General features: G+C 43.5%; 1 protein-coding gene across 2 annotated transcripts in view; it reads left to right on the top strand.

The window, feature by feature from the left end:
- The first annotated feature begins 3654 nt into the window (after positions 1-3654).
- The window catches only part of PXDN (peroxidasin), a 582246-nt gene continuing 560496 nt past the window's right edge, over positions 3655-25404 (top strand). For both annotated transcript variants that reach the window (XM_086926391.1, XM_086926392.1), the window contains exon 1: positions 3655-3948. In XM_086926391.1, coding sequence (XP_086782517.1) covers positions 3782-3948 — 167 coding nt within the window. In that variant the 5' untranslated portion in view covers positions 3655-3781. The remainder of the gene's footprint in view (positions 3949-25404) is intronic.

Here is a 25404-nt window from a genome sequence, read left to right on the forward strand (position 1 = left end):
AGGATGCGGTGAAGTAATGGCAGATAGCTCAGTGGGAGTACCGAATATAAGCCACCTGCATGCATGAACTATGTATCTGCCCACCACTTCACAGTGTGGCCGTCCAGGCACCTGTCACAGGCTGCTTAGAGAAAACGGCTTCCCTGTTTGCAAACTCACATGCCAAACAAGAAGAGCTGCACCAAGTATGCAACAAGCTATGTGGCTGCAAAGTCCCTCCAATTACCCTTCCTCTATACAAGTCAGCGCCACCTGTTGTATAAGTCGTCTAATGGCAACCACTTGCTCATTTGCCATGTGCATCACCACAACCCCTGGAGCATCAAGTAACAAGACTGGAGTCCTGCACCATTGCTGTACAATATGACAAGAAGCATCAGTGATGATCTTCAGAACCAGTGACCACTTGCTCAAAAGGCTTGCATCCTGATCCCGGTGGCAAGAGCATGTTCTGACCAGGATACATCCACCCCTGCTGGTGCGTGAGTGACTAGGCAGTGGCTCTGAGGTGGTCTTGCGGCTGTCCAGATGCAGGCACATATGCAGCACCAGTGCAACCTCAGACAGTCCTGTGTGTTTGAGTTTGAGTTTAAAATATTTGTAGAGCGCACTTACACCTGGCGGTTTCATGGCGCTGTGAAGTACTGAACCCGGGAGGGTAGGAAGTTTGGGGAAAAAAGGGGAAAAGGTTATTGAGGGAAGGCTTGCGAGAAGAGAAAGGTTTTAAGGGCTTTTCGGAATTGCAAATAGTGGGTGGAAGATCTAAGGTGGGCGGGGACAGAGTTCCAAAAGGCGGGGGCAAGTGTGGAAAATGTTGTGCCCCCCCACTTTTTACGCCTGAAGTGGGGAACTGTCAACAGGTGTTGGGAGGATGAACGAAGTTCCCTGACGGGGGCGAAGGCTTTGATTTCCGAAGAGAGGAAGTCGGGGCAGCGCCGGTCCGGGCCTGGAAGGTAATACATCCCATCTTGAACTGGGCTCGTTCTCGCATGGGGAGCCAGTGCAGGGATTTGAGGAGCGGCGTGACATGGTGGGATTTGGCCAGGTTGTAGACAAGGCGGGCGGCCTAGTTTTGGACCAACTGTAGTCGTCGCATACTGTAGGCGGGCATGCCACAGTATAGGGCGTTGCCATAGTCCAGGCGAGAGATTACCATCGCTAGGACAATGAGCTTGAGAGCGGGGAAGGAAAAGAAACGAGAGACTTTGCGGATGGTGCGGAGAGAAAGGAAGTCCTGTGGCAACTTAACCAATGGGCCTCGCCTAAGAGCGAGAGATGGGCTTGACTTTGCCCCCCGATAGATTTCAGGAGGTAGCTAGGTCGTGTAACAGAGACTTTTAACAGGTCACAGCATATCCAAGACCATCTGTAGTAGATCAAGCAACACACTCATCAAGTATTCACAATGGACTCCATCGATGCTCCTGTGGCACCAAGTTTGAACTGTAAAACACCAACTGCATCACAGCGAGAGCATGCTGGACTGGTCAACATCACATAGATAGACTTTCACCCAACTGACATGATACCGAAGGGTCTGGACCTCATCAGCACCGTGTTCGAGTCCAGAGGTACCTGGTTAAATCATGGATGCGTGCTGAGACGCCTGGGTGCTCCCAGCTGCACCTGTTCATTGCTGTCCAGCGGACTGCCTCTCGAAACTGTGCCACTTCAGTTGTCTTTTAGTTATTTTTCACTCCTTTCCACAGGTTGGACTTTTTGTTTTTAATAAAATGTGGAAGGAATGTTATGTCCTGCTGGACACAGTCTGGAAAAGCGCGTACCATAGGGAAGCGTGCCATTAGGGCCCGGGACCCCGGCCAAGTCCTCGTGGCTCCTGACCGAGGGATTGGTCGACGGTACAGCATGAATTACTTCCGGGATAAAGGCGTGAAGTCACTTCCAGCCGAGGGCGTATTGAGGGGGGAAGAGATGGTGGGGGCCTATTTAGGGCACCCGGCTCAGTCCCTCGTCCTCTTTTCCTTACGGCGCCGGCCCCAGGTCCAGAATTTTGGTGGGGAGGGCAAAGGACTGGTTGGCCTGGGTCGCACTTGTGGCAGTAAGGAGGATACATAAATTGCCTTACATTGTTGAGGGGCGTCCTCCTGCATACTCCCTAGGTCAGCGCTGAGGGGGAGTGATGGTAAGATCACCCCAGAGAGAATGCAGACAACGGCTGGGGCAAGGGTGCCAGAATACATTCTAGGGCATGGGGCTGTGGCCCCTGGTTATACCCTATAAGCCCCCTCCGGCAGCCATGGCCTTTTTTGTCCACAGCACTTGTCGTCAAGTATTGATTTGTGGGTTCGGACGGGGGCAGGCCGGGAGCAACCTGGTGGGTCCGGGTCCTATAGTGTTTACCTGCCTCTCCAACGAGGGCTGGCCCATACACCCACCCCACACACATTCAACACAGGCGTCACCGGTCAGGTGACCCTGCCAATAAAAAGAGCCAGAGGGCACATGCTTCTGGCTAGTTGTAAGCACTATACCCAGGGCTTTAGGTGGGCTGGGTCCTGCCAGTGCTCAGCACCAGCAGTTCTAAAAAGCAGGTGCTGAGACAGGTCTCCATTGGGCTCTCCTTTTTTGCGCCGTCCTCAGGATGAAAGAAAAATCTTACCTCATCAGCAGTGTTAGTACCACCCTTTGCTACAACTTCAAAGAGACTCATTATAGCTTTTTTTCACAGTCAAATAATGTCAGAACTGAAGCATTTTCAATGTTATATACAACTAAGCCAAAGATGTCGCTTATTTAGCTTGTGCAATAAACAACCATTGGCAAAGCCAATAGTTCTGGTTTGTTATATGTATAATGTTACTTGTATGAGATATATGGATGCAATGATATAAGCAGCACATTTTCCAGTCGGACGGCACACTTATGCTAAGTACAGATTTTTTAGCTTACGTGCTTTTACGCCACGCCTCTTTGAGAGACCCCCCAGTTTTTTCATCCCACTTAAAACCCTGAGTGTCTGTGTCATTCTCTTTTAAAAAGTATGTGGGTCTAGAGCCCACAACTTTACACATACCTTTGGCCCAACAGCGAATCAGGAAATATGCATTGAAAATTCCACGCAGGGTGCCGGCCGACAGACATGCGCTCATGCCTGGGTCCTTTATATAGCTCCTAGAAACCTAAGCCAGCTGAGCGCCAGGTGAAGGAAATTTGTCTTTTTATTTTGAGACCACTTACGTGAGAATTCGCACATGAAAAAGGACTGATAAAATCTCCTCAATATATTATTTACTCAACGTTAAATAGTTAAGAGATATGATAGATTTGGCGTGTATGCATGGGGTGGGGGGGAGGGGGCTTGGGTTTGTTTGAATATTAAAACACTCTCCCTAATAGATTTTGAAGGTGGGAAACATGAATAACCGAAAAGCTAAGTGTTCCCTCATACTGTGTTTGTACCATTGTGTTTGCCAGTTGGGGAGAGAGAGGCACGGGGTGATCCATTGTTGGAAATGTCTTTGAAACTCCACGGCAGCGGAATCCCCAGCATCCACCCCCAGCGGCATGGCAGCTTGCAGGCCAGCGCGCGACCCACCCTGGATTCCCAACGTTGCACTCTGCCTGGCCCGGCTCCACCCATCCCGCCGCAGTCCTGCACGTCACGGCCCCTGCCCCGAGGCTGGGAAAGCCTCTGCCGTTGGAGCGACCAGAGGAGCAGCGAGGGGCGCGAGCGGAGGTGCTGCTGCTGCTGCCTCCGTCCCACCGCTCTGCAGACTTCAGCCACTGGTTCCGGACCCTCCCGCCCCCAGCTCCGCTCGCCATGGCAGGGCGGTTTGTCCTGTGGCAACTCTTTGCCGCGGTGCTGCTCGCCCTCCTGCAGCAAGCAGCCTCCTGCCCCAGCCGCTGCCTGTGCTTCCGCACCACGGTGCGCTGCATGCATCTCATGCTGGAAACCCTGCCTGTCGTCTCGCCTCAGACAACCATCCTGTAAGTTTCTGCTCTTTGCGTTTCACTCCATTGAGCTGCGTGGCTGGCTAAACTCCGTCTCCACGCCGGTGTGCTAGCCGCATCCAAGGCTTACACGCTCACTGCATGAGGAAAACCATTGCCATTCAAACACACACAAATGTAAGGCTTATAAGCGAGAACCTGAATGAAGCCACAGCCTGCTATAATAAGCCTGGATGGCAAGATGCTTTTTTGCACTTTTTTTTTGTTTGACTGCTGTTTTTGTCTACTTAAGTTTCTTTCAGATTTCCAGGCACTGCTTTCAGTGAACAAAGGCTTGAGGCAGGCAGGGGAGATCAGGAATCTACCGTGCTATGTATATGGTTTGCCCGTTTCCAGTTCTTTGTTTTGTTCAGCCGAAAAGTTAGGGGAGTGAATGAAGCGAGTGAACTGCTTTTAAGTTAACTCTTTTGAATTTGCTCATATGGGTCTCGAACCAGTAACGACGTTCTGTAAATGCAGAAGCTTTAACATCGTCAAATTAAATCCGTTACTTGTTTTTTTAAGCATTTCTCGTGTCATGTCGTCTCGTTGGAAGTTTTACATACTTTTTTTTGTTTGTCAAAAAAAAGTCTAACTGATTAAAACAAATCAAGACGCATGACGTGCTTAACGTGCCTTTAGAAAAAAAGCCATTTCGACCCCGAACCTTCCTTGCTGGTTATGTGGCGCCGAGCCCTACGTTTGACAGTCTAGAAACAAAGCAGTGCAGAGTGAAATAAAGTTTCAAACCTCTTCCCTTTTTACCGGCTTTGTTGACGCTCCAGCATGTATTTGATTTTCATCCCTCAAGTGTAAATAAGTTGCAATCATTAGAAGTCTGTGAGGTTTTCTTGTGAGTTTCATTGGCGTGCCTCTGTGGGCAGAGGAACATATAATTGAGATTTACACCTTCAATAATCCTAAAAAAGCCTGTTACCCCGAAACTACTCTTTATTGTTCTAGACCATAGGGTTTCGGATGTAGTTGGGCGGACGCTCGTGGGCTCGGGTTCTGTTTTTGAGTCCGTGGCAGAATTGGTAGTACACAACAGTTGTCCGTTTTGTTACTCTGCCTGGGCTAAAAAGTGTTGTGTACATGCGCATAGTCATGGTGCAATGGTACGGACATGTAAGAGAGTCTGTATTTGACCAGACAGGTATAGATGCTCACAGTCCATGTACATCTTGCTATATCGGGACAGTCCAGACTTCCACTGTAGACCCCTGTCGCAGCCGGTTAGATTACAGATCCAACAACACAAAGCTGCCTTAATAATCCTTCAGTTCAGAAGTAGGACTTGGCTTTGTGCCAGTCGAGTGCAGATGTCTGCACAACTACTTTCAGATGCTTGACCCCGGGCTTCGTGCATGTCTGTTTAAGTACAGAGAAAGATGTGTTTACAGTGTTTAAGATTGACATAAAAAGTAACATTAATTGGAGGAATGAGTCTGGCAGCTATTTGAGGAAAGCCCTACTTGTGTATTTAAATGCCTGCTCCTATTGGAGAGAGTCCTGAAAGCTGGAAGTCACCCCCCCCCCCTTTTGCCCAGGTTTTATTTCTGCCAGCTGGCAGTGAAAACCGCTCATTGCAGGACCACAGCAAATTGTTCTTGATGTCATTGTGCTGTTTCTTTGTACTCTTTATTGTGATCTCTTAATTCACCCTGGATGTTCATCTGGTGAACGTGTGAGCCTGGCAATGGCTGCCTTGAGGATGCGTATGTTGGGTGCATTCTGCTGTGCGCTTTTGCATTACATCAGTTGTTGATGACGGTTGGAGTCCATTCTGAACTTTGTAGGAAATATTTCTACTGTGGTGGTGCTGTCTGTCAGCTAAGATGAAAGTGAATTCTTATGCCCCTGCATGCTGCTCAGCCCCAAAATATGTTAATTGTAGAGAATCATTTCAATGCTCATGTAAGTACTGATGCCTTTTTAGGAGATTTGAGAGCTAAGGTCTCAGATTGACTCATGCTGCTTGCTACTAGTTCCAATCCAGGAAGGAATTTCCTAATGTTAATAGAGACTATAGTCCAGACCTAGGTTGTTTTGTTTGATATCAGGGTCTGTTAAATGTTCTGGTTCTCAGAGCAACCTAACATTTAGTTCATGTTGTCTGGAATTTGAGGCTGATGTGCCAACTGGTGCTTATGCAACTGTTTGAGTCTCTGACCATCCATGACTCCTTTATGGTGGATACAAGAATGCTGCCAGCGGCATACAAACTACTCAGAACTTTACCAGTTATTACTATTTACATGGTGTGTACCTCTTGGGGATTTATATATGGCCTCCAAGGTGAAGAACATTGGAATTGTGATGAACTTCAAACTTTACCGTAAACAGGAAGCTTTTCATGAGACTTGCCCTTTTATTTATCTCCGAGAGAAAGTCCTCTTTCCTTGCTCGCTGTTACCTTATACACAATCTTTGCAACCCCCCGCCCCCCAGTATATTTTGGACAACAAAGGGATGAAAAGATATGCACACTCCTAATCCAAGTACTATGGCAGGGCACTTTGCAGCTTTGGGGGCCAAACATTTTTAGTACAACAGTTGTTCTGTGGCATGCCTACCACAGGATTGCAGAAAACAGCAAGAACACATACATTTTAGCAACATTTTTTAAACCTTCCATTTTAATGAAGCCTTTGATGACGTTCTATCTTAGATCCCTTCTCTCTCTCTTTATGGTACTTAATAACTTATTGGGTGCACTAAAGCCCAGCTTATGCATCATGTACCCCAAGATGAAAAATATCATAGCAACATTTTGATGTGGCATGTGTGCATCTTATTGTATTGTTTTAACTTGTTTCTTGGTGCCTGTCTTTACCTAATGCACATTGTTTTTTCTCATTGACAGTACATGCTAAAGCCCCTAACAAGTGTCTTCTTTAGTGTCAGTTTAATATACATAGATGAGTAGACAAAGCAGTTTTGTGCGGCAGTTTTGCGTACATTCATTTGAACCCTGACAGTCCACCAGTATTTTTTGCCACTCTCAAATTAACCTGTCAGATACATATTCAAATAGCTTCCCCTATCCACAGATTGCCCATATTCAAATGTCCATACGGACGTATGCACCTTTTAGAAATTCACCCACTTGACCAGAAATCCATCCTAAACAACAGATGCAAAACGAGATCCAGACCAATTTGCACCAATAGCTGCAAATACCCATATCTCCTCCATCGCTCCTAAATACCAAGTCTTACTTAATATTTGTCTAAGAAAAACCACACACATGTTTAGGAGGAAGCAGAAAAGCTGCCAGCTAATATTAAAGACCACGAAACATTGGTGAAGCAGTAATGGGATGTGGCGGCCTTCCAAGAACATCAGGCGCTTCCCTTCTAAGAAAAAGCAAAAAAGTATTGTTCAAGATGTTTTGTCTTTTCCCTGAGAAATTGGAGAATGAGTTTCTACATTGGGGTCTTAATACAGATTTAATTGGAGTCTAGTGACACCATACCCAGTGTGACTAGCAATGATGGGCCCACTAATGTGGTGAGGTTGTCTGTTTGCGTATTGTGCATATGTATGTATCAGGCAAGTATACAATAAGGAAACACCCATCGTAGAAATGTTTTACCCGGACAACTAGGGCATGAGGACAAAGAGTACGAAGGCTTCTTATTAGCAAATCAGTTGTGTTTCTTTTCAGATCCTGACCTTGAATTGCCCAACCATCAGGCATTCAACGACCACACGTGGCAATGTGCCTGTGGTGCTGTCACATTATCAGTTTGATGGCAGAAAGATTGGAACACATGCAGTTTACTTCACAATGGCTTGTGAAAGTCACATACACATGACTGACCTGTTCCCACCGAATAACCTAACTGTGCACATTGATCCAAACATCCTTTATAGCTCCAGCAGGAAAAAAGCGCCTTTAAAAATATCACCCTTCAAAGTCAATATCTTATGTTTTCGTAAATTAGTTTGCAGGCACAAACTTGTAAGGAGATTGTTGTGGGATCTTCATAGCATATCAGAAATATTCTTTCAGTTTTAGCTGAAAACCCTCAGGAATTTTCCACCTGGCAGGTTGTACCTAAGCTAGATTAGTCAATTATGTGACCCATGGTATTTGAGTTTGAGGCCTTGATGTGGGTGTTGCACCAAAACTAGCCAAGAAAGGTCCCCTGAAACTCACAGCACTTTTTGGATCAGTGTAGAGTTAGGCATAAACAGGCACTTACCTGTCATTATGAGCTCAAGAATTGTATAGGAGTGTGGAATTCCTAACAATGAATTCCTGGAAATATATTTTAGGGTGAAGGCCAACTAGGATTCATACTTTTTTTGCCCACTGGACAAGTATGTGCAACCCACTTCAAAAGGAACATTTTGTCTGACAACGTACAGTACCACCGTGTGGATCTGTGAAAGATGATTGTCTTACACTAATGCAAGGTTTTTTGTGTGTCTCTATGTATAAGTATTAAAACTTGTATAATGATCATTAATGCAAGCGCTTGGTGACCTTAGCTTGCATTACTGACAGTGCTCCCAGTATAAAAACATCTCCAAAATGTACCAATCTGTGTTCAGTTGTAATCCCCCCCCATAGAGCTCATTAAATATATATATATATATAAATATATATTCTAATGCAAAATCATGATCAGTGATTGTTGAAAAAAGTATACAACAAGTTGCCACCTGAACTAAATATGTTTTTTTAAAGCATTCAACTTTAAATGGAGTTTATAGGAAACGCCACTTATTATTATATTTAATATTATATTAAAAATAAGGTTAACCACAGAGAATCAGTGTAAAATTATTTGGGGCAGCATTGTGGGCAAAATGAAAATACATTAGGGGCCCAAGTTAAAAAAAAAAAGGTACACTGCATGTATATGTTCCTGCATTGGTACAGGTTTAGAACTTTCAGGAATTCACAACACTGTACAGAAGGAACCCTGAAAGCATACTTGTAGCAAACTTTAGTGACTCCCATTTCTCATGAGCAAATACACACACACACACACACATTTTTTTCTCTACTCTACTCTACTCAAGAAAAAATGTTTATTCCTGCCATTGTCCGAAGTACATTATCATTATGGTAAAAGATTGGAGAGGAGCTGGCTGATGCACTTCAACATGTTAGTTTGTGGGTGTACATACATTTACAGGGCCTTCCAACCCTGGAACTACTGCTTCCTGCCTGCTTCCAGTTCATGGATATAGATTAGCGGACATGTAGCAAAATTGACCTTCCTTGAATTTAAGCCCTAAGAAAATTTGAGCCCTAATGAATGAATGAATGAAGGATCATTTATAAAGCGTGTGGTTACCCGGGGGCATCTCAGCGCTTAGACGCCATATAAACTATTGAGGAGATCAAGGGAAGAAAAATGCTTTCAGTAGTTTCCTTAACTTGAGGTAGTCCGCTTCAGAGCGTATGTGGAGGGGGAGACTGTTCCAAAGTCTGGATGCATTGTATGTGAACAGTCGACCTCCGCTACGTGCACGTTTAATTTTAGGAACTAAGAATAATCCTTTGTTCTCAGATCAAAGGTCTCTCTTGGGTACATAAGGTTGAATCCAAGGACGGATCAAAGGTGAGCCCTTTCCAGGAATGACTTAGGGTGATACACAGAGCCTTAAATCGAATTCTTTCTTGGACAGGGAGCCAATGCAGGGTAGCAAGAGCAGGTTTTGCGGAGGAGCGTCTAGAAATATTCAGCAGCATACGGGCTGCACAGTTCTGTACTGTTTGAAGTCTTTTGGTGGTGGACTGGGAGGGGCTCCCAGATATATGGCATTGGCATAGTCCAGTTGTGATAGAATAAGGGCCTGGACTAGCAGCCGCTTAGAAGCAAAAGGTAACAGGGGGGAGTATCCTTCTAATCCTTCTTAAAAGGCCATAACAACTAGCTGCCACTTTGCATGATGGTTCCTTAAAATCGAGGTTACAATAAAGCCAGACTCCTAGACTTTTGATTTGTTTTTTTGGGACGGGGGACCTAGGCAGGTAGGCCAGAGGTGGTCTGTATTTAAAAGAGAGGACTTCCCCGAAAGCAGGAGTTCAGTCTTTGACCCATTGAGTTTCAAGAATTAGGTATTCATCCAGTTAAAAACTTTCTAAAGGCAGGTGGCTAGATCGGGATCATGTTGATTAGATTGCTTCATAGAGATAACTGAGTGTCAGCATATGTGACACCAAATGGGCATACCGTTTCAGCCAGCAAGCTCATGTAAACATTGAACATAGTGGGGCTTAGGGAAGATCTATATGGCACCCCACATGTCAATGGTATTTGTTTCGAAGAGTATTCATCTGCGAAGACTTTGTTTTGAACATAATCAGAGGCCTGATACATTCAGAATACTGCCATAATTTGTTCCCTCACTGCTAGCACCAAAAGTGACAATTGTATTCTTTTTACAAGTCTATTAGATTTCCCAACACGTGCCTCGGACAAAGTGACATTTTATAAAATTTCACATCATAGTTAGTGGTTTGAAGAAATATATTTCCGTGTAAAACTAAGAGTGGGTGTTGTCATCCATCAAACTGGAAAACCAAAAAGTCGATTGACAGATAAGAAAGGCATTATAATACTGCGTAAATTGTGGAAAGTCAACCATTTGCTTCTGCCAAAATTTAGCTTGCAATTTCCAATACAGGGGTATTCATTGTTTCATAGCAACGTTTCATCAATACATCTAAAATCTTTATTTTTCAGACAACTGTGGAATGTGTTCCAGAACACACGATTTCCTATGCTGTATATGTTTTTATGACAATGCGTTTTATGCAATACAAGTACCTAAATATATAATACTATAAAAAAATTACCGTATCTGCCTTATTACCTTATCTTAGTTGTGATGTAATTGCAAGAGTGTTAGTAATATACATCCCTTAGTCTCGACACCTCATTCTCTGCCAGGCCCACCTTTCATCATGCTTCCCTCCACAATGACCTATACCCACACTGTGGAATGATTGGCTGATTCTCCACATTAAGCGACATCAACAATCTTTTCAGCTTATCTGGGGTTTATTCCTTTCCACCCTGAGGAATAGCATGGATTTACTCTAATTCAGGAAGGCGTTAAAAACCTGGCTTTTTGACTAATTTCTTCATCCGGTTTTAATTGCTGTGGTTTATGGAGGATTGTAGCTAGCGCCAGGACACCTCAAGGTAACAGTTGCGCTTTACAAATCTGTTCACATTAACATTTTTCTGCATGGAGTGGGACTCTGGGGATTGTTTAACGTTGCCAAAATCTTAAATCTGATCCAATGTAATATCTGGAAGAAAATGCTTTAACTACAGCTGGTGTAGTGATCTAAAATTAAAGACTGCTGATCTGGACCCTTGATAACTGTAAGAAAGGAGGTTATGTCCTGTGCAATTAGGTGTTTAGTCGCATCCAGCCAGAATCTGGTGGACAGCTGCTATGCGGGATTGATTGACCAAACCCAAGACTTTGGAATTTTTTAAAAAAGGGGCACCATGAATTGGAACGGTGAGTGATCTAGCTATGTGGTATTTACCAAAACCAATCACAAATTTAGAATGGCAATTAAGAACATTGTTAACGAAAAGTGCAGGCTTGATTGCCTTGAGTGAATCATTTTTTCAGGAGCCTGTGCAGGGGAATACCACAAATACCGGGTTATAAAATATATAACTGTTAAAGCAGACTCTTTAGACTTTCAAGACCAGATAAATCCTAAAGACCCATCAAAATGCTGCTCTGATGCGCCAGGTCCACTCTGCACAAGCCGTGGGCGATAGAAGCTTTATTATTCTTGTTTGTGAAGTTCTTAGTTCTATGCAGGAGAGTAGCATCATACTTTTATCATGCAATTAAGTGGAGAAGCTGGGCTCGAGACAGATGTGGGCAAGGCAAGCCGCCATTTTATTTAAATGTAATGTTTATGAACATTATGTACAACAGTGCTACCGTGCCAGTTGCAAACATCACTGAACCTTTCTCCCCACTTAACTAGAAACCAGAGGAGGGCTGTCCCAAACATTTATTTTGCAAGCGATTGTGAGGTAGTTATTTTCTTTCATTTACCCTGTTGTGCGCGATGGTTAACTAGCCAGCTAGCTAGATTAAGAGAAACATATGTAGTCTATGGCAAGCCCTTTATGTTTGTATGTGTTGTCATGGGCCATTCTGTGCCTGCACGAAGGCCGAGGTGTCCCCTTTTTTGACCGATTGACCACTCTAACCCTAAACTAGTAAGTGGGCCTATCTGCTTCTTCTACTGAAAAACTCTTAATTTCCAAAATGGCGTTCCTTCCTTTTATATGTACCATTGATTGAAAGACCATTGTTTGCTTTGACTCTGTACTGTTGTAAATGTTCACAAACATTAGGCTTGAATTATGGTTTAGTGTTTTGTTATTTCAAAGTGGATTTAAATAGTCAAGGTATTAGAGGCCTGTACCAGGTTCCTGGAATTTAAGTATTTCTTCTTCTTCTTATATCTTCCCTTTAATGTATATTATTCTTTTCTGGATCTGATTAGTTCCTTTTGTGTACTTTCTGTATGGTTCTATCACATTGGATTATACATATGCTTGTTTGACATGTATGTACACCTCACTTTTTCAGCTTTTTTTCAGCTTGTTCTTAGCGTGTCAATAAAGCATAAGACACCACCATCTTTTGGAGCATCTTAGAGCTTATTTACTGCATCTGTCCTGCCTGGTTATCCTCTCTCTTTTCTACTTTTCCTTAAAAATGCGCAGGCCTGTGTTCACTACGAATTGGTACAATTTAGTCATGGTTGATAATTCCAGATAATCACAATATTGTACACGTGCGCAGCGTGACAAGGAGCATTGCCGTCTTTCTGAGTGAAAACTCACACCCTCATGTCACTGTCATTCTTGTAAGGAATCCTTGTGAAATGATGTGATATTTGTGTTCTCACAGTAATCAATCCCGAGTTTCTACAATATGAGTGGCGAGAACGCATTCCTATGGACTTGTATAGTTAGGATGTCCTCTGTTCCTGAAATAATCACTTGTTGAGTGTATTCAGGCTGCGTGTTTCCTCGGAGCATATGCAGCACCATCCTTAAAGTACACCATTTTTTGTTCTGCGGGCTGTGATTTCCTTACACTGGGTGAATATACCATGTTCCTTGTTAACCGTCGCCTGGCTTACATGTGTGTGTGTGTATATATATATATATTTTTTTGCTGTGCTTGCTAACAAGCATAAATCATGTTCCTGAATGTACCTGCCTCTGTGATGCAGCTGTAAAATCGGACTGTGATCTTGCGTGTCACCACTTCCGGAGTGGTACTGTACTATTCTAAAAATAATTGGAAAAACGTGCCGTGATCTCATTTCTGACCACATGTTGGAATTGTAAGTCATGTGTCAGCCCTCGTAAAGAACGCGACCTGACCCCATGCGTCCCTCTCGGTATATAGAAATAGTCAAAGCAGCGCTGGAATCGAATGTCTCTTGTTGCTTCTGGTGGGATGATCTTAAATCAATTAAAAAACACAATTATTCAGAACCGTTACTCTATTTTAAATCGCACTGCATTTGCATGCGACCAGGCTGGGATACAGGAACATATGGTTGCTCACAGAACATGTTTGAGAATGCCACACTTATTGCCCGATTAAATGTGTTACACCAAAGAAGGCTCGCATAAGTGGAGGGAAGTTGAATAAGTACAATTCCTTACGTACCCTGCTGAAATTTGGCATTTTGGAGAAACAAGCATATGCAAGAACTATTGTTTTCGACATTGCTTTTTAGCCATATTGTACAACAGCGTGGCTGTGCAGCTGGCTAAAAGGTAGAAAAGAAGTTCTGTGGCATGGCCCGATAAGGGTGGTGGGAGGAGCAACATCTACAGGCGGTGTAAACATTCTGTACATCAGTTCTGTTAGAAAATGTTCCCAAATCAGCTAGACCACTGCTGCATTATACGTTTTTGAGAAAAATTAATGCTACCACTGCAGATATAGAAGAGCACCTGCAGTGGTTAATTTGCTGATAGGTTGCTGATTGGTTTCTGTTTTTTTTAAACCTTTTTTTGTACCTGTTTTTACCTTGACCTTAATTCTGAAATTGCCACCGTGAAGGTTTACAAATATTAACCTGTAATATTGAAAATGCAATACTGGGTGTTAAACAATAACGTCCTCTGCATGGTTGAAGATGCATAATCCTGCCCTGAGTGCCCAACTGTATGGTTGTCTGGATCTCTCATGCTGATTTCTTTTCTTTTTTGTAATGGGTGTACACAGTTAATGCGTGTGCACCATAACATAATCCTTCCTCACAGATTGCAGTCTTGTTGAACCAGAAGGGGTGCCCAAAATGCTACCCTCTTAGTGGTGGAAGACTTCTGCCTTCAATAAGATTTAAGCAGCACAAGCTATGTAGTGGCAGCATACCGTGTACTGATCTTTAGTAATGAACAGGTCCTTTTTAGCCTGTAACTTAAATGAGGCCTATAGGTTCACTCACCTTTTTAAAAAACTTTAGCTGATCTGTGCTTAACCCACCCTTTGCCCACTTCAGGTGGATGTGGTGTGCTACATAGTGCAGGAGTAGTGACTCTGCCCTGGGAGTATGTGTGCCTGGGAAGGGTATAGTACAAGGATAGAGCAGTGCTATGAAGTATATGTATGGTTAGTGCATGTACTGGGTGTATGTATGCCAGTGAGGAATAGACCACATGAGAGCTGGAGTAATGCGGAGTGCATGCACAATAAAAGTATGTACTCGGTGTATATGCACATGCAAGATGTACAATACATGAAGGGTGAAGTGCTTTGCAGCAAGCCCATGGTGAGTGTGTGCGCTGGAAGTGTGAGTGGGTTTGCAAATAGCACACCCTGGTACAATACAAATGTACAGTACTGAACAGTGTGCACAGACTTTGTGTGCTGTGGGCATGTGTGTCTTTAGTAGCATAATGCATGCAGGTAACTACTGGAGAGTATGTGTACTGTGAAAGTGTACTGAGTGCAAGTGTGCCTGCATTAGTACAGTACATGGTGGACCCTGGATTTCATTTTTGGAAGTCCAGGCCTACCTGGTGAAGACATGAGGAGTAGTAGAGGAATCCCCACAGACAGCTTTGTGTATTGCTGCATTCTTTTGAGCTGGTGCAAAGGCGGCATAAACATCCCCATTACACTTGAAATTGTTGCTCTTTAATTCATTGGTAGATCATAAGGAGGTGGCCTGGACACATCTCAGGAAGGAGTTGGCGCTGATAAGAGAATCACAAAGAGTAGGGCTTGGAGCCCTGGATTAAACTTTTCATGCACATATCACTGTAGTTGGCATCCAGGTATGAACTCTGGTCATTCCCATGAATTGTGTTGTGGCTCAATCGGCTCCATACTCTACCCTGCTGCGATAGCCATCCTTTCTAGGGTAAAGTACAAAAAAACAGTGTACTCTTCAAAAGACGCAGAACCCCTACATACAACTTTAAAGATTGAAACCCTAAATCACATTTTCTTGTCGAAAATGAACTATAAGAAGGAGAGCTTGAGACTCCAAAATTTGTCATCTGCCAAGCAGCCAGACAGACTGTGTAAGAAGGGGAAGCTCTGCAAGACTACTGTCTGTAACCAGGACTGAGGACCAAGACCTACTAGTCTACCTGCTGGGTAAGGGGATATCACCTAGGAAGCCAAAACCACATAGCCTGGAGAACCAGTGCCTGCCTGCTTGCCAATACCAGTGTGACCTGTGAGGAAGAGGAGAATGTTGGAGGTAGCGTGGTCCATTGGGTGCTTTTCCGAGAAGGCTCAATGAGGAAGGTGTGCAGAAAATGGCTGCGCACTGATCAGGTGCCCATGTGCAGGAATGGTCCGGTCACTCTGGAATGCCAGGAGAAGACCACCGTGACCGTAGCTGTGTAGGGAGCACCGTGCATAAAGATCCAGGCCCGCACCTCCTCGTTACGGTGACCTATATGCAAGAGGGGGGTACTTTTCAACTTATTAGGCCAAGAGCTTTGAAACTTGAGCCCACTATTTTTGACAGCCCCGTATACCAGGAGGCTTGTCATGGTGAGAGCGATCACTTTGGAAGAGTGTGCACCAAGAGAGAGTATCTCCACAAACCCGAAGAGTTCAGGTTGTTGCCTGGATTGAAATATTGTGGCTGTGATCAGTGACTCAAGCCAGCACACTGAGACCTGCCCCTGACTGATTCCCAAAGGACCACCAAGGCACTGCCGGAAATTCTGTACCCTTGCTGGGCTCAAGCCGAGAGCGGAGGATCGAATCACCCCTCCCTAAATCCCTCCATGAGGGTAAGACTGATATACTGATTTACCTCGTGTTTGCCGAGGGGGAGAATCTCTGATCACTGAAACAAACCACCAGCATTGCTTGGAGGAGAGAGCTTGCGCTTTCTGGGTGCTGCAGTGTTAACAGCAAGCTGCTCAACTTTGCCAAGGAGGATCAGGACTATAGAGTACCTCTGGCTTGGGCACTTGCTGCACTGCTGAATGCTTCCATACTGCCAGAGCAGATAAGACTGGAACTGGGAGTGTGGGGACCCAGAGTACTTGCTGCTAAGGGTGCTGTAGCACCATAGACACTTTAGACTAATTTGTAAAGAGTCCAAAGGGAATTCTTGAGTATAGCCTACTATTCAGCATCCCCTGGATGCGACCACCAGTGAACGGGTAATAACCAGACGACGTTATATGAAAGAGGATGAGGCAGGGATTTGCCTGACAAATAGTAGAATCTGACCTCAAGGGGATTGTGTTATTGTTCATGAACGTCAATATTCATTTGAATATTTAGAATTAAAACTAAAATGCAAATGTTTTAAATAAAAAGAATGGTTGGACTAGACTTTGATTTATTGTTTGTACTGTGTGCACTTTGAGTTATGAATCATGTTTCCTTACTTTAATCTACGCTTCCACTTCAAGGGAGCCTATGACTTCTCATCCACAGCTACAACAGAGGGTCCAGTACAGAAGCAATACTTGGCCCAGTTACGCAGGATCCATAATAATTTGGGCCCCAGGACATCAGGAGTAAAATGCTTTAACCACCACGGTTGGCCCAGTAGCCCATACGTGCCCCATGGCACTCATAAAAGGGTTTTGACACAGGCATGCCAGAGGTGGAGAAAACATGTCTTCTACCTAATAAACGAAATGAAGAAAGTAGTTTCCCACGGAGCAGATTAAGTCGTTTATTAATCTACAAGAACGCAGTTCTTGTAAAAGATTATTTATTAACATGCTCCTGCTGTGTGGCAGAATTTTCTTACGGGCATATAATTAAATGTCCGACACATGCACACTGGGGCTGATTGCATGTCTATTTCTTTACCACACAATAAGCATTTAGAACGCCGCCTTTACTTTTTGCTAAACAGACTTTTTTTCCCGAGTCTTGTTAGTCCCTAATCACATTTTTCTGTCTTCCTTTGAATTTGTATTTGTTGCATATTTTCCATAGTGCACACATATATTGTTTCAAAGGAAGCTGAATTTTCACTGTAGACGATTTGACGTCTATAATTTATACACCAACTGCTATCTGAGTGCTACAGCTGGTGTGTGTTAGGCAGTACTCCAACGTCCTAAGAAGAATGTGTTTTTATCATTATCGAAATTGTGCCAAAGTGCAAAGCTGTCCTCCTGGTTCCAGTGTCAGTTTTCCTAATGGCATGTCTATGACTGTGACATGTTCATCTCCAGATTACAGAGTTTATGCCAGCTTGCCTGCATCACCCTTCTAGAAGTCCACATGGCCTACAAAAGTAATGCTGAGGCAGGCTTAACCACTTTCCATGAGTGTGCCCTAAGTCCCTTAATCAATCAAAGGATCGTCGTCTGCATGTAGACTACACATATGAACCAAAAGTGTGCCCCCAAGACTGTTCTGGTCAGTGCTAGAAATTCCATTAGCCCACTTAGTAAAATTCACGTGTGTTCAGCGTACATGGTCAAATCTTTGTGGATCACTTAAGCCAGGGGTCTCCAACTTTTTCTGTAAGAAATGCCACTTATGATCAAAGAAATGCATCGCGATCACTATGATTTGTGTTGCAATAGTGACCATGTCAGACAAGATTATAGTTGTGGCCAACTCATGCAACGATTACCAGCAATTTCAAATGCCTCTGCATGAGTAATACATGAAAGCCATAGCTGCAATGCCCCTGACCTAATGTAATCATATTAATAAAAAGTATTTCCAAAGCTGCATGATCTACCACTCCAATAATAGCTTTAAATATATTTTGGAAATCCATCTTTCCTCAAAACATCAGTTCATGAATTCTGTCACTGAATACATATTCATCTGAAATACACACTTAGAGTTTTAGTACACATATTTATTCAACCAAGCAAAAGCTACTATTTAGTAGGCTGAGCAACACATAGGAGATCTACTTGTAGCTCATGAACTACTTCTTGGAGAAGTCTGGTTTAATCTATATTTTTCTAACGTTTATAAATTTAGTTGGATTCAGAAAAAGTGGCATTTCGCGGGCTAAAGCAATGCCTAAACCTGTAAAACAAGGGCTACATTGAAGTATGTGTTGGTTGTTTTGTTATATTTTCTGTAATTATGTACATTAGAAGTGTAGTATACAACACTCATTCACAACACTCTTCTCCTGTTCTCTATTATGTCTGTCTGCCTTTGTCAGGAATCCAACACCTTGCCCAGGAATTATTGGTATCTGCATGCTGTTTTTATTTGTTTGTGTGTCCTCTTTTGTGACTGGAAGCAAGAACTCAGGTGAGGTGCTGAAACTGGTGTCCTTGTCTCAACCTATACGTCCCCCTCCTTGTCGAAACCTCCGCCCAACATTTGACAGGATTTTTGAGTTGCCCCGGTAATCCTCACTTGTTTGTTCATCAGTTGTAATCATTAGACACGGGGGCTCTCCATTGTAGATTTTTATACTTTGTATGTCCTTCCCAACCATCCTCCATTGGTCCTCACATTTTTGCCCTTTTAATGGGAATGCATTTTCAGTCAAAATTGTTAAATCTTTTTGCGGGAATTGCCCATTCGCCAAACCTTGATGATAAACGAGATGCCTATTTCATGCAGACCTTCTACCTTGCAAGTTGAACTAAGGTGAATACAAGTGATCTTTTTCTTGTGCAACCATACAGTGGACCTGCCACACTCTAAGATTCCTAACATCTCCAATGATAGGCTTACCTTGATTTTTCTGTCCATTATAACTGACAGAGCCTTACCTACTTCCTGACAAAAGAGTTGGATAACTGGAACTGCCAAAGCAAATGAACATCATTGGCCACCCCCATAACACACTTAAGGCATGCTTTCTTTTCTCGATCCCTAAGGTTAGACAGCTTTTTCAGAGTCCAGTATACTCTGTGTAAGGTGAATAGATGGCCTTTCTTAAGGGTTGCAAATGTTATTGTACTTCAAAGAGTAGTCATGGATATGTACCTTAAAGGTGTCATTTCTAGTGTTGGCAGGTCCCTTTTCCAGCACTCCCTCCATTGGTAAGATGAAGGCTATATCGGACCCCCTGCACTAACGTCCAGTACTATTTTGTCACCTTTTGTTGGGGGGGGGGGGGGGGGGTTGTTTGTTTGCATTTTCTTTTCACATTCTGGGTTACCTTCCCCATTTTTAGACAGCCTATGTATCCAGCTGGTCATCTGATAGTATTTAAATCTAGAAAACCTATTGTTTGTCATTTGGGTGATATCTTCCGGATATCAAGCTACCGTACTTGGTCTTGCCAGACTGTCTTACAAGTAATCTGGCGTTCTGGGTGAATTCCGAATTCCAAATAGGAGCAAACTTTCTATAGCACACTATCCTTAGTATTCATCTTATCTGGTACCATGATTTGCAAGCTGCATTAAGAGTTTTCAGCCTTTCCTTTTGAGGAACCTGGGGTGAAAAAGTTTATATAAAATGTGGGAGCTTGCATATGGCATACTAAGTGGGGGCATCAAGTTGGCAGTGGTATACACCCTGTCCAAGTAGTGTCCGTCACTCAAGTCAGGGTAAGTATAGTGGACACTTAAGTTTAACTGTGCTCAACCACGGGTAGCTTGGCTCAGAGCATTCAGACTAAACTACAGAGGCATTGTGCAAAGTATTTTTGCCCTTACACACACACACAAACAGTAACTCAGTGAAAACATCACAAAAGCACTCTACACCAGTTTAGAAAAATAGCCAATATTTATTTGATAAAACAAGACCAAAGCTACAAAAATCTAACCTATACAAGTCAAGATATGAATTTTTCAAAGATTAAATAAAGTTGTGGCGCTTAGAAAACAATAGCTCTAACTGGGACTTTCTGTTCTCACTTGACAGGGCCAAATCCACAAGTTCAGTTCTACCGTGATGGAGTGCAGGCCGGATACAGGAGTCACGCAGACTCCAGTACAGTATCTTGAATGAGTGAAATATCAAAGACAATGTGTGGTGCAGGGGAGGTGAGGCTTTGTTAAAGCAGGAAATGTGTTGGTTCCCTACTGCTATGCAGGTCATTCACATGTTGGCACTCGGCAATGCTGCGTTGCGCAAAGGGGGTAATGCATGGCTTGTAGTAATTGATGCATCGGTTACTGGAGGCGGTGCAGAGTTGTTGAGCCACTAACTCCTGGGGGCGATTTGAAGTGCATGCAAGGTGATTAATTGATTGAAGCTGTGATACCTCAATTCCTTAGTTCTGAGCGGTGTCGATGACAAACTTGTCACCAAGGACGACAGATTACGCACAGGAGTTGATGCGTCGCCTTTGGCGAGGTGTTGACTCTGATGGTGACGCTGCATCGATGAAACGTCAAAGGTCAAGCCGCGATTCGCTGATTCCACAGCATCATGCAGGAGCTGTGTCAGTCACAGCGGTGTGCCACGGACTTCGTTGCAGCAGTGCTCAAGACTCACTTAGTGGCTGTTCTTTGTAGGCACTACTACTACAGACAATGGTCCCTAGACAGGAAAGAGTAAAGAAGCGACCGGTCAACTTATGCGTGATAGACAATATGTTCTTTGTCCAGCCGGACATCATTTATTCATCAATAGGTATTTAACGAAAAAAATCAAAAACATATACAAGTGAGGCGCAACCTGTATCCAACTCAAGAACATACATGGGCAACTTACATTGAGGGGTGGGGTGGTTTCAGGCAAGCACACAAAGTCTGTGTTCAATATTGTTTTTCAGACTTAATTTACAGGAGAGTACCATTGCAAATTGTGATCCAGAACATTTAGAAACCTATGGTACATATGGTGTTGACGACGTTTTGATCCCTTAGGAGAAAATCATGGGATCAACCTCAGGACAGTAAAAATAAACTTGCCTGTGTGCAAACATTGTAATTCATGTTTGTCTAATGCGAAAGTTTGGAGGAGTTCACACGCTACGCGGTGGTAGGGTGAACCTCTAGGCGCGGGTTGGTGTCCCGACTGCCAGTATAGTTAACAAGTAGCCTGGAGCCTGCTGTAGGTTTAAATCAATGGCCTAGATAGTCCCTTCGTAATAAGAACGGGACGTTTTGGTTTTGGCAGCCGTCGTCTGTGGAGATCACTGTCAGCGGACCGAGTAATTACTCGAATGGGGTCCAGTTGCTGCGGCTCCGGCGGGGCGGTCCGTGTAGGCACTACAGCAAGGTTGGGGCATTCGTTGTAAGCTGCGCTTATTGCGTCAAGCGGGGATCATGGCTTCTCTGTAGGAAGCGGTGATGGGTTGATGCTTGGAGTCAATCTGTTAATTTCTCTTTTTGCACAGAAACTCACTTCCAAGGGCCAAGAACTGGAATTTACACCACTTGGCAGAGTAGGACTCTCAGCAAAGCAGCCCAGGTGCTGCATGTGAAGTATTTGATGGCCCTGAGACTTCAACCAGGAGGCAAGCTCAACTCAAGCCATTGAGGAAACTTTGAAGGCAGGATCTAGAGGTCAAAGTCAAATCCTCTTACTTCCAGGACAGAAGTAGCAGGAGTAGTCCAGCACAACTAAGCAAGCAGCAAAGTGTCAGTCCCTCCTGACAGCAACACAGCGCTTCTTTCTGGCAGAATGTCCTCCATCCAAAAGTGTTGTGAGCATATGGTGTCAAAGGTGCTGTGCTATACCCATTTTAGCCTTTGAAGTAGGGAACTTCAAAGAAAGGTCTTTGTAGTGCACAAAACCCTGCCCTTCCTGGCCCTGGCTCCAGACACACTACACTGGGGTGGAGACTGCTTTGTGTGGGGACAGACACAGCCCTATTAAGGTGTCAGTGTCAACTCTACCCACCACTCTTGCTCAGGAAGACACATCAGCCTGGTGATGGGCTGTCAGCATATGTAGGGCACACCTCCACTCCCTTTGTGTATGACTGTTAACCCCTTGTATGTGTCGGACGGCCCCTGACCAGCCAACGTCACGGTGGACTTGTGCGTCGGATGGCCGGGAGCCGTCCGATCTGCGCACACATAGAATTTTCCTACACCGCAGGGAAATTCCGGCTGCGGTCAAAAGGTTAAGAGTGAATTCAAAAAGCCCACTGTCATCCAACCTAGACGTGTTTTCTAGGGACAGAATGTTTTAGCAAGAAAATTCCAACTTTGTAAGAGTTATTTGGGCAGTCTGCAGTCTAAATAAAAATGGTATTACCCTTTTACAAGCCATATGTCTCAGATTGATCCATGCAAAAGGCATCTGCTGAGTCTATCAGCAAAAGTTTCTTTATCGGCAAAAGTTTCTTGATCCGGTGGTAAGTATTAGCAGGTTTTGTTCTTTTTTTTAACACTGAGTCATGATGTTGGTCTCGGACCTGTTGCGTCATCTGAGACCGAAATGTCAACAGTCTGTCCTTTTTAACTTAATTGATTACACCATATGGTGCTTCAGTTCTTTTCAAACATTTGAAACATACAGATTAAAACTACATGGGACTGTGACTTTATGAACCTATATTGTTAGAGGATTTTGCGCTTCCTCAGATTGAATGCACATTATAAAGTGTACAGGGATCATGTGATGGCGCCAATGTTGCTATATTGATGTTTTGTTGTGTAAACAACCTGTTTTTGTAATGCAATGTGATTGTGATATTATGTTGTAATAAGTAGACTTATTTTTGCTAAACACTGTGTGGTTTCTTTTCATCTGACTTACACTACAGATTAAACTGGTAAAACAAGCTGCTTAATACTCCAAGATAAGCCTGAAGGCTGCTCTCCCCAGCTACCACTTTGAGAGCTTTCTTTGGTTATCAAAGACCACTAAAATCCCCTTAAGGGTTGCCTGGATTAGTGCAAGGTGCACCACTTGAATTTGTTTCCCCCTATATAGTAAGCCAGCCTCCTACATTGAAATACTGATCTATTCTTTATATAAAAATACAATCAATCAATCAAACTTTATTTCGGTCAATATGACCTCAAAAGTGCAATGGAAATACATACAGTAACTTTTTTTAAAATGAGGTAAGAAGAAAAAAGAAATACCCTCATATTGCTTTTGCTTATTATTAAAAAAAGAATTAAAAAGTGTCACGATATACATTGATATCGTACAATAAGAATACAGAGATTCCCGCGCCTATTTCAGTGTTCTATACCCGAAAATAGAGGACAACTAATCACATCTGGGTGGGTTTTACTAAGCTGGTGACAAGAATTCATCTATAGAAAGTGCATAGCGTCGATAATAAATAAATAAATGTGTACTAAAAAAGTTCATAAAAAGGTGACCACAATCTTATATTACAGATGTCAGCACAGTCCTCGCACTAGATTTTGTCCCTCAAAACAGAGTAACAAAGCTGAAAATGTAAAAGTGCCATGGATATCCAAGAAATAGTTAAGTTTCTATTATAGGAGCGAGCTTCTATCGCCTGTTTGGAGGATTTAAGAAAGAGCCTACGAGTGCACCACACATAAAATAAAAAGCCTGCGACTGAAAAAACAATCAGGATACTCGTATCCTGCTTAAGAATTCTGAACGTTTCCTTACAGTGTCCAGTTCCAAGGTTCCTACAGATCTGCGCCAGCCAACGTTTCCTTGCTTTATAGTAGCCAGGGCAGCTGAAGAACACGTGAAGTTCTATCTCATCAGGGTAATCACAAGCCGGGCAATTCAAAGCTTGGGAGCCCTTCCATTTATGAGTGAAACAGCGAAGGGGCAACACCCCATACCTATACTGAAGGTAAAGTTTTCTTGCAGCAGCTGGTTTAATAACATCTAGGGCCGGCTCAAAGAAGAACCTGTCTTTTATCTCCAGGAATGTTGAGGTTAACTTGCCTATTTGTGGGTTGCTATGAAGCTTGGCCATTTTATGCTCCTCAAAACAAAAGCATCTATGTTAAAAACAATAAGCAGTTGATGGAATACATGAGTTATTTGCTGATGGTTTGCAGTTGGATCATTTTAATGACCAATATACTATTGATTAGAGCACAAATAGTTTCTGTGGGAAAACTTCTCATGTAGTTTGCATTGCTGTGTTCCCTTGGGGGAGATTGGGTTGCCCTGTTGTCGAAAGAAAAACTTTCTAAAAGTGGCATTTTTTGGACCTGCAATTTAAAAACAAACTTCATTAAAGATGTGTGTTTACATTGTGTGCCCAGAGACCCCAAACTCCAGTTTTCTTTCCGCTCCCAATTGGAAGATACTTATATAATGTACAAGGCAGCTCCAATGCTAGTCTATGGGAGACATAGGCCTTGCTGTAGTGGAAAACAAATTTAGCAGTGTTTCAGTACCAGGACATATGAAACACCAACGTACATGTCCTACCTGTTACATACACTGCATCCTGCCCTTGAGGCTGTCCCGGGCACAGTTAGGTGTGCCTTACATGTAATAAAAGGGAAAGTTCGGGACTGGTAAGTGGGAGCACTAGCCAGGAAGTCATAGCCGTTTTAAACTGCACACACAGGCGCTGCAGTGGCAGGCTTGAGCCATGTTTGAAGGGCTACCTATGTGGGTGGCATAATCGGTGCTGCAAGCCCACTAATTGTATTAGATTTACAGGCCCTGGGTACACATGGTGCACTGTCCTAGGGACTTGCTAGTAAATCAGATATGCTAATAATGGAGAAATCAATTACCTTCATACTTTAGACATAGAGCAGTTGAACTTTAGCACTGATCAGCAGTGGTAAAGTGCCCAGAGTCCTAAAACCAGCCAAATGAAGTTCAGCACAGATCAAAAACAGAAGGTCAGAAGTATAAAGACATGGGGAAACCACACCAAAATATGCCAGGTCAAAAATTAAGCAACATAACCTGCAGCATATGGGTATTATGGGTATTCTACTGGGCTTCTCCTTTCAAAATTGCTCCTATGATTTTCAGTTGAAAACCCCAGCAGTAAAGTTCGGAAGGCTGGGGCTCCATATCACCTTCGGATCTGTTCCTGCAAAGTGTTTTTATGGCAATTGTCACACCTCTTGATGACCAAATTAAGTTACTTTATTTGCCCTGCAGTTTCTTAAACCA

This window comes from Lissotriton vulgaris, chromosome 6 (assembly GCF_964263255.1).
Source record: "Lissotriton vulgaris chromosome 6, aLisVul1.2, whole genome shotgun sequence".
NCBI classification, from domain to species: Eukaryota; Metazoa; Chordata; class Amphibia; order Caudata; family Salamandridae; genus Lissotriton; species Lissotriton vulgaris.